At 50.8% G+C, this 10143-nt stretch overlaps 1 protein-coding gene across 1 annotated transcript in view; it reads left to right on the forward strand.

The window, feature by feature from the left end:
- Window positions 1–1410: 1410 nt before the first annotated feature.
- The window catches only part of ADAM33 (ADAM metallopeptidase domain 33), a 47267-nt gene continuing 38534 nt past the window's right edge, over window positions 1411–10143 (forward strand). Inside the window, exons 1-2 of the mRNA XM_085314637.1 lie at window positions 1411–1617; window positions 5305–5387. Of these exons, the coding sequence (XP_085170763.1) occupies window positions 1494–1617; window positions 5305–5387 (207 nt within the window). The 5' untranslated portion in view covers window positions 1411–1493. The remainder of the gene's footprint in view (window positions 1618–5304; window positions 5388–10143) is intronic.

A 10143-nucleotide genomic window follows, 5' to 3' on the forward strand; every position in this document is an offset into this window, starting at 1 on the left:
CCCAGAGGTGTTCCCTGTCCCCATCTCTCCTGAAGTATGTTACCTAGGACAGGTGAGCCCAGAGACTCCTAGAGTACTTTTCTTAGTAGTGTGTCCTGCAGTTTGCCCGCCTTTCAGGTAGGGGAGACAATAAAAGTGTATCTTGACATTAAAAGGTTTAGAAAGCATTAATTACTAGGGTTAATCGCTGTTATTATTGGGATTGTTAATAATTTGAATTCTTAGGGATCTATCTAAAATACCACCTTTGATGGTTGAACTGGAGCTGATGTTCATTTACCTGGTCTCTTTTGCAAACCCTTTTGCTCTGAGKCTTGTTTACACTCACAAGCTGATTTTTAACTCTGTGATGATTAGAGAGGGACAAGCTTGAGGGATCTCTAATGACCAGCTCAGTCCAGAAGCTGCTTTTACGTTTTGTCTGAAAGGCAGAAGGGCAGAACAAAGCCTTTTTCTGGAAGAATGCGCTGACGTTTTGGGAAGGAGGGAAGGAAAAGAATAATGTCCTTGATCCTGGGAATAGTCACGTTGGCTGAACCCCATGGGGAAAGATTGGTGACCCTGAGAAAGGGTTCGAGCTGGCTGGAGTAATGGAGGGAGCAGAAGCAATGTAGCAAAACCATTGTGTGTGTGGTAGCACGTGTGTTGGGTGGAGAGCAAGCAGCACCTCTTTCTGATGTTTTTCCGTGAGCTTTGTGTGCATTCGCTCCCCCCTGAGCGTGGCAGTAAGCTGTGCYGCTGTTCGTCTCTTTGCAGCTGGATGCTGGCATCCATCTCCAATTAAATACTATTAAAAGTAACTGTAATAATAACATACTGAGGGTCACACAGGTGTCTGCTCTGTCTTGTCCCAGCTTTAGGTGCTGCTGGGGTGGTTGGAGCTACTAAACTGCCTTTTCTTCCCCCTCCCCTGCCCTCTTTGAGCACACTGTGCAGTGTGTAGCATCCGTACCTCCTCGGGGACTGTCTGCTTGGAGCAAGGAGGAAGTGGAAGCGGCCGTGGGGAAAAACGGGGCAGTGTTTTGTGAAAGAAAAATGGTGTGTGTGTGTGTGYGTRTGTGTGTACGTTGGGGCYGGGGGGAAGGGGTYCAGCCTCGCACACAGGGGCAGGGGCTGCGCGGTGGGTAGGCGCGCGGGGGGCTGCCGCCTTTTGGCTCTTGCGGGATGTCCCGGCGGGGGGAGCTTGAGAGCAGCCTGCTCCGCCGGTCTGGTTTTCATTAGCCAGCCCAGCTCGGCCAAGAAACACAGCAATAAATAAATGCGAACAATGCCATCGCCCTCCCTCCAGCCACCCCCTCCTGCTGACAAGCCCAGGATGCAGCCGGGCGCCTGAGAAAGGGGGCTCCGGCTGCCGGCGAGCGGGGCAGGCCGGCGAGGGTGAATGGGGGCGGCGGGGGGAAGCCGGACGGAGGGGAGGGGACCCGAGCGCATAAGAGGGAAGGCAGGGCCGAAGGCGGCGAGCAGAGGCGGTGACAGCCCCGGGGAGAGCGGGCATGGCGAGGCGAGCCCCCCGCCAAGCCTGCAGCCGGAGGTGCTTCGCCGCTCTTTGGGGAGACCACCTTTTCCTCCTGGGGCTGCTGCTTTTCCCCAGCCCGGCGGCTGCTGCTGGGCCACGAGGTAAGAGCACGCGGGTGGAGAGGAGCGACTGGTAAACCGCAGCTTCGGCTGGGGCTGGAGGGAGAGGGGGCGGATCGGGGTACCCTGGGGAACGTGGAAATGGCTTTTTGGGTGCACGYGGGGTTGCATCCTTGGGTTTGAATGGAGCAGGTGGCAGGTACGGGMTCCGATTTYCCCCCCMCACACACACCCTACKGTCCTGCTGSTGAAGTGTCCCCCAACTCTCCTCTCTCAGCTGCYCCAGCAAACCCTGTCTCAGCACTGCCCGAGGCAGAGCAGCCGGGCGCTGTGCATGACTCTATATGGTCTGGTTGGGAGCGGAGGGCCGGGAGCAGCCAGCCTCCCCCTGTGAGAGGCGGAGGGGGGGAGACAGCTCCTTACCCCTCTGGTCTCACCTTGGGTCCTGCCTTGGRTCCCCCCAGGATCCCTTTGGAGGCCCCTCTGACCAGCAAAGATACTTTTCTCCTCTCCATCCCATGGCAAATCACACTGACYGGAGGGGAATTGGTCGTCTTTGGGTCCGGACAGCTGTCCCAGCTCCAGACCTTGGCACCCTGAAACAGAACTAGGAGTGACTTTTGTTGCTGATGAGGTTGAACCTGTTTTTGTTGTTGTTATTGATGAAATAAGAAATTTTCCCCAAAGGCGATAAAAAGCCCTTCAAGTTTRGATGCGAGTTTCTGTCAGTGTGTTGAAAGCCTGGTGGGCTTTTGCCAGGCTGGATTCAGTCTCTTGTGGTCTCTGTTCTCCATCACTTCTTTCTTCTGCAAACCCACCAAGAAGCTGAGACTGTTTTTTCTCTGTTAAGCATGATTTTTTTTTGAGCCTTTCTGGATTTTTTGTTGCTGCTGGAAAAAAGTTTTTCRGTAACTCTAAGCTTGAGAGACCCTTGTGAGGTGTGCATCTGGGAGAGGAATGGAGAATGTGATAGGAGCCAGAAATTTCTGTTTGGATAAAGGGCAGAGGAGAAGCAGACAGAAAAGCCGCCTGCTTGCTTCGGCTGGAGCCCGTGGGCCCTGGGGCTTGTGTTTGGGCTTGTACCTTCCCTAACGTGGGGCTGCCCGGGTGAAATGCTGGCAATGCTAGGTGGTGCTTTAGTGGAGCAATAAGAAACGTCTGAAAYGCAAAAAGCAACGCTGTTCCTGATGAAACATTCCCAGAAGGGGCTGGGAATGAGTATGTGTGTTTTCTGGGGGAAAAAATTAGAAAGGAATGGGAAACCCCCTCTGCAATACATTTTGGTTTATTTGACTTAGATTTTAAGGCCCTGTCTCATGCTCTGAGTCTCTCCTATTCCCAGCAAAAGCTATAGTCAAAACAGCTACAAGTTTAATATAATAACCAAGAGGCTTTTATGATGTGGCCTGAAGCCCAGCCCAGTAATCCCTGCAGAAATGCTGCCCCTGAGATCCCATCTTCTCCCCAGACAGCGTGGGAGAAAGATGGGCTTTGCGGCAAGCAAGGAAAGAGAGCAACCCCCATGCTATCTGTAAGGTTTTTCTAGATGTTTTCCCAAGTAGCTAAAAACTCTGAATTTAGCCCATGGCAGACAGGACCAAAAGGCCATCTCCTCTACCTCCTGATGGTCTGTGCGTGGGGAGAGAGAGCTTTTATTTGCCCTTCTTGCTCTGCAGGAGCAAGTTAAGAAGAGGGAAAAAAAAAGTTTTTCCCCCCTTTCTCTGCAATGAGAAGGCAGAAAACCCCAGTGCATAAATTGCCACGGCTGGGCAGCTCTCTGTGCATCTCATCTCCGCTCTGCCTACTGTGCATGGCTGAGAGCAAGTCACTTCACGGCGATGCCTCAGTTTCCCTGCCAGCAGAAGAGTTATTTGTGACTGTGGGCCTGAAGGCCCCATTAACATTTTTGGAGGAGGTGAGGAGAGGGAAACTCGCCACCTTATCTACAGTTATTCGTGGAATCTGATTAAATGCTATATATAATGAAAGCTGATTAAATGCCACAGTGATATCGCAGAAAGAGTCCTTGGGGGCCCTGCGTGACAGAGACAACTATGCTTTGGATAACTTGATCATTTTAAATGCTCAATCCGCAGTTTCCAACCAATAACTCAGTCCTTTTTCAATAACTTCTTTATTATTTCCTTAAGCCAAATGTYTCCAGATAGTTGCGTGGGGAATCAAAACAGGCACGTAAAATTATGAAGCCTTAAGCCCTATTTTTCCACTCTCTCAATAAGTAACTTTGCCCTTTCTTGGGGAAGGTTACTAGATCCAAGCTTTCACTGACAACATTTGGTTTGGCAAGGTGGCCCATCATTTGACATTCTTGCTAGACCTTATCCCCTCTTCACAGTGTCTTCAGCAGCAACGTTTTTTTTTCAGTTGTTTTCCAGGCTTAAGTCATCAGTAGCTGCTTGTGTTTCTGCGATCAAATACAGCCACATTGTTTACAAAAAAAAAAAAAAAATCTTAGAAAGTCTGCATGTCTCTAATTGAGCCAAAGAATTACTTGTACTGCTTTGCCTTGGGGAGCTGGGATGTCTCAGAGAAACCCGTAATGTGCTGTAGCTATTTTAGCTGCTGTGCTCCATTTTCAAGTCCAGCTCTGGCTAGAAACAAGCAGAAGTTAACGGCTTGCTTCTGCTCGATTTCAGTGTGATCGAAGCAAATTTTCTGATGCCATAATTTAATGAGAATCAGTGGAGTGAAAGCATGAAGGAGAGAGGAAAAAAAAAAAAGCTGTTTATGTGATACAAAGCCTAAATCTGATACCATGAAACTTGCAAAATAAGCAGGGAGAGGCGGAGCAGGTGAGATGCAGAGCTGAGTGCTGGTTTCTGAGTCTCTACCCTTGGTTTGTGGTTGTTTTCAAGCTTTGCAACCTCCGAGAAGAGACAGTCTGGGTGTGTTCAGGTGGTGGAAGATGGTTAGGTGGTAGAAGATGGTTAGGGTGGTTGGAGATGTTTTGGTCTAGCAGCTCAACTCTGCTAGGCTGGGCCCACCTGGTTGGTGGTGACAGGTTGGAAGTGTTTACTGACAGTTACTGCATTTCAGYGGAGCAGTTCAACCTTAAACCGAGCCTAGCCACAGCTGTCTTTTGAGCAGATTCTCTCCTAACCAAAAGATCCTAGTAAGGGAGGCGCTAAGAAAGTCTCAAAATATTTGCAGCAGGGGGAGGCGTTGTTGTTAGCAGCGACCTGAGCAAGGGAAGCAACCGCAACACAACCCCTATCAGTGCAAATATTGCTTTGGTTGGCAAATGTGGCGGAAGAGATGAAGACAGAACGGGGTCACGGTGGGTGAGCTCTGCCCTCTCCTGCCTAGAGCTGCCCAGGCCCAGGGAGGTACCACCCACGCAACCAGTACGTCCCTTTTCCGCAGGGCTGTGATGCTGCTCTCAGTATAGATTTTGTGTTGGCCGAGGGATTAGGCCACAGATTTTGGGCCTGAGTGTGGTTCCGGCATAACAGAAGAGGGTCCCTGGGACACTTCAAGGAGGAGGGCTGGTTCAGTAACACAGGGAATAGGGAAATGCTTTGAGTTCAGTGCTAGTTTCTGTCCCWCAGTAACACCTAAGAAATGGCCCTGGGTGCCAGGCAGAGACATCAGCTTTCTCTCCCCGCCTYTTTCTCTCTTGACGTGATTGCAGAGGAGCTCTTGCTGCTAGCGGTTCAAAAGAGAAATCCTTGGCTCCTACGTGTGTTCACCTGGTCTCTTCTTTCCTAGGGCTGCCACCCCAGGGAGAATTGGTCACCCCGCACTGGCTGCTCAGAGGGCGTAGCAGACGAGCTGTCACCCTGGAGGAAAAGGTGAGTGTAGAGATGAAAGGGRACGTCGCTTCCTGTCGCCTGCACCAAGCAGCTGGAGTAGAGAGTCAGATCTTGCATGGGGAGGTGAACACTGCTTGCAGTGAAGAGACTCAGAGAGAGGTGCTGAGTTTTTGCAGGAGTTGAGCCCCGAGTGTTTTTTGTTTGCTTGTTTTTTTTCCCCCCCGTTTTTTTCCCCCCCTCTTAATGAACTTTTATGGTTCCAGACATAACCACCTACTTRTGTTGCAGGCAGATAGATCCAGGGCTGCTGCCACTGCCCGTAGTGGCATTCAGAGTGATACCAAGAGGGTTTTTAGATTAGTCTTTATTGCTAATCTTCAGGGGAAAAAAACAGGTTTCATGGATGTTGCACACCCTCACTGCCAAGGGATATGTGAGGAGCATAAGGATTGTGCTACTCAAAGAGTGACCCTTCTTTTCCCCACACAGTAACAAGATGGGGGAGGAAGGCAGTTTGACAATAGAAAATATTATAATTTTTATTCCAATAGCCTGGTGAGAATGAAAATTAGGTAAGAAAACCCAACCCCGCTGACAGCTTCTGCATTCTGGTCATATTAGCATCTCAGTTGACCCATCTCATCTGCAGGAGGAGAGGGCGTCTGAGTGTGGCTTTGGGCCTCAAACAGGGCTGGGGAAGGCAAAGTATTCAGTAGCAAATTAACTAAACATGGCCTGAAGTATCAAGTGGTTGGAAGGATGGCCAAGAGCTGCAGGGTCTGTATATGGCAGTGAGTGGAAGGCAGCTGGGCAGTTTGGGGAAATGGAGGTAACTCATCAGACTGACTGGAAGTGGTTTGGCCAGGRCAACATTGTTAGCTAAGGGGAAAGTGCTGCAGAATTTAAGACCGGTGTCCTTGGAAAAGTGTCTTCCTAGAGCTGCTCTGTGGTTGTCAGACCCTCCCCTCTGCCCCTGCCATCTCTAAATTCACTTTATGGGATGTTTTTGACCCTTGACTGTATTTGGCACCTTTCCCAGCTCTGTGGTCAACTGGCTCAGCAGTTGGCCTCAACAGCTGGTCTTTATACCCCGCAGCTGGGGAGGGTCTCGGGGCCTCTAGAAATAGGTTTCTAGCAGAACAAGCATCGATACAAATCACTGCAGGAAAACCTGTTTCGGGGCTGAGTAGACTTGTTGCTGAGAAGATTCAGTGCTAAATATCGTCCTTCCTTGGCCCCTTTGGTTGGATCTCTCTGGAGCAGCAGCTGAGAACCAGCTTTGAAGCAATCTGAGTGTTTCTAAGTCAGAACTCTTGGCCTGTCTGTGACAACTCTTTGCTCCAAGAAGTAGATACCAAAGGGTGAGTCAGCCTCATTTCCCATCTGTAAAACAGAGGGGGTTTTGCAATACCTTGCCTCCTTCAAGGGGCTGAGTAATGCCTTTTACTAAGGGAACTGGAAGCAGGGACATCCTCTGGTGCACCATTCACTGGTGATGGCTGCTGAGAAATGTGTCTGTCCGGTAGCTGGAATAGCTCACAGCATGCCCTGCCCGTAACAGCCCCATTGCACTGAGGATCCTGTGGTCAGTCTACAGAAATGTCCCCTCTGTTCCAAGTAAATGACAGTTCTGGATCAGAGTGGTCCAGTCTATATATAGGCTGGAGGGCAGTTGGAATGGGGAATGYGGGACAACAGAAGGTTTATTTATACTCTTGCAAACATCCCACTGCCCAGAATCGCATCAGGCAGCCACGGGTGCTGGGGAAGCTCAGATCATATGGTGCAAGTKTGCAGGGGCCCCAGCTTCTTGCAGATTGCTCAGGAACCCCATGATCAGCAGTGGTAAAACACCAGCTACCGTTTGGGTGGGGAAGGGGGTGGGTGGGCAAGATCTGTGCTCATTTCCTGGCATCTGTTCTGCCTCAGCTCACTCCAGACAGCGCACAACAACGAGGCTCCTGTTTCTCAGGGAAGGCGGGGAAAGGAAGGGTGGTCAAACCCAGGAAGAGTGTGTGCTGGTGGTGGTGGGAGAGAGGGGAAACTTTGAGGGGGAAGGACTGTGGGAACCAGACAAAGGACACGGTACGGGAGAGCAGGGTCCCTGTTCGCAGAGATACCCGAAGGATTTGCTAAGAGCAGCTTACAGCTGCTTGATCTGTGCTGAGCCTTTTGCCTTGATATCAGATGTTGAAGAGTACTTATTTTTAGGATAAAGTTATTCTGTCTCATCCCCACCCTGTCTCCTTCTGCCCTCCAGCAAAGATCCTCGAAATATATGCAGCTGCATGATTGCTGTCAGCCCACGCGTTCCTGCGGTGGGCATGAACCCAGCTTACCAGGGCCTGGCACGGTCCGGGTCGTGTGCGAGGCGTCTGGCCGGCCATCTCAGTACACAATGCTGCTATTTGTAGTGTCCAGGCACAGTTGGTTTTCAGGGGTGGGAGTAGTGGAAACTCATGCGTGGCCTGAAGCAATGGAGAGGAAAAAGAGATGCTTTATCTTAGCAGGCCTGGGTGGTGGTCAGACTGTTAAAGGCAGATGGTGAGAGGGGAGAAATTGTCTTTGGGAATGCCTGCACCTACCTGGTCACATAAACTCCTGTTCCATATCCCCTGAGCACAGCCAGGTGGGCTGCGTGGATGACTGGAATTGGRTTTCTCTGGTTCTTAGCAAGCAGCAGGTCTTGGTGCTTTCCGCTAAGCGCGGGGATGCAGTGTGGGGAAACTCTTGCCATGAATGGTGGCTCCTCTCCGGTGGGTTCCCCAAACAGGCACCCCAGACTTTTGTGCCCTGCTGTTGGGGCAAACGTTGATATGGAGAGAAGAAAAGGCTGAGAAGTGAGAGAACTGTGATGTGTGCAGATTATATATATATGTGTATATATATATGTATATGTATGTGTGTATATATATGTGTGTGTGTGTGTGTGTGTGTATATATATATATATATATGTGAGCATGAAGAGAATTTGTGGTCAAGACTTTTGGTTTCTAATACAGCATCTTACTCTTTTGGCCATGAACTGGGACACATCTCCTGTGCAGGCAAGTATGTCCTGATCTTGCCAGAGCTGGCATGAAAGCGAGAAGCTGCAGGTACAGCTAGACTGTGCCCAGAGCTGGTACATCCGTTGGGGATCCTACCTTGATAAGCCATCCCTTTGTGTACCTGAGGCATGTGCAACTCCTCCATCCTGTGCATCTTTCCTATTGTAAGAGTTACTTGCAGAGAACTGGGGACACGGGGAGGGGTAGTGAGTTGTTCAGGTTCAGCCGGTCTTCGACGTGTACTAGGAAATAGGTGTCTGAGTCCTGGGGGAGAGAAGTGATGTGCCAGGGTTTCTGTTCAGCATCTAGGCTGCATCCAGCAGTGGCAGCCCTACACTGGAGCCACAAGCTCTAGTGGTGCAGACGGATCTTGGCGCGGATGTGACACGTGGGTGGTAAGAACTGACGGTGTCAGTCGCATAGGCGGCTTATTCCTAGCTATTGTCTCTGCAGAGCATGTGCTTAGTTAATTCAGAGGCCCCACTTTGCCCTTGCAGAACAAGGCAACCTGCCACAAATACATATATATATATATGTGTACACACACACACACACACACATATATATGTATACACACACACACACACACACACATATATATATATATATATATTTTTTTTTTTTTTTGCTTCTTGCCACTTCGGTAGCTCCAGTGTGGACTCAGACCGTGGCAGAGGGTGGGATGGTGAGATGCTGCTGCGTGGCCCATCTGGTGATGTTTCTAGCTTGTTCTGGGAAGCAGCCCTCTTCTGAGGGATGTAAGCACATCTTTCCTAGTAAAGAGATCCCTGGTGGATTAGACTTCCAGCCAAAGATGTTGTCCTCCCGTAGGAACCCAGTGGCAGAGCGGAGGTCAGGCCAGCAGGAAGAGTTGGGACATCGTGGTGGCTTGTAATCCCATCGTGCATGGCCTGGCATGACACTTGACAGGCCTGGACCCTGCCTTGTCTTCCCCTCACCCTTCTCTTTCATATTGTTTGGTTTGAATTCCCTATAGGCTGGATGGCTCCAGGCACAGATGGAAGTGATTTCCCTGCTCTCCCACCCTCTGCTCCACAGCACTCATGGCAGTGGGGCCTAGGGAGGCCGATGAGGTTTACACGGCCCTGAGCATGGCTAACAGGAGGTCGTGGGGACCCTGTTTGCAAACAGCTTCCTCTTTGCTGGCTTGGGACAGGGTCCTGTCCTGCTKCTGCTGGGATCTTCCTCCCACTCCTTCCCTTCGCTCAGGGTATGGAGTGAGGGCTGCTGTAGGGATGAGCAGGAGGAGGCAACTGCCAAGCTGCTGTTCAGTGGTGGGGAGGGTGGGATGGGATAGCTCTATCCTGCCCACTGCTCGAGCATCTCTTCTCCCTCGTGTCTACAGGCTGGTGCTGTGCTTGCATGGCCATAGCGGCAGGGAGCCTCTGGCTTGTCCTTGCTGTCAGGAGGGCTTCTGTAAGTAGAGGTAAGGGTCATGGCCCTGCTCTTTTTCTTTCTTTGGTCATTGGTTTTTTTGAGCATTTGGGGTTTGTTTTGTTTTGGTTTTTTTTCATCCTGGAGTTGAGATCTATCCTTGCAGCTCTGAGAGCCAACTCTGCCTGAGCAGGTRTCTTCCACCCTGCCAGTGAGCTCTGTTAGAGCCCTGACCGCTCTAGSCCACAGCGGCATCCTGCTCTGAGGATCGGTGTGATGTAGGTGGGGGACAGCAGTCAGGCGTCCTTCCCATGTAGGTTGGGGAAGCCCCTGATGTGGTCTTGTACCA

The sequence above is a fragment of the Rhea americana genome, unplaced genomic scaffold, assembly GCF_003343005.1.
Source record: "Rhea americana isolate MKP2758 unplaced genomic scaffold, rheAme1 scaffold_41, whole genome shotgun sequence".
Taxonomy (NCBI): domain Eukaryota; kingdom Metazoa; phylum Chordata; class Aves; order Rheiformes; family Rheidae; genus Rhea; species Rhea americana.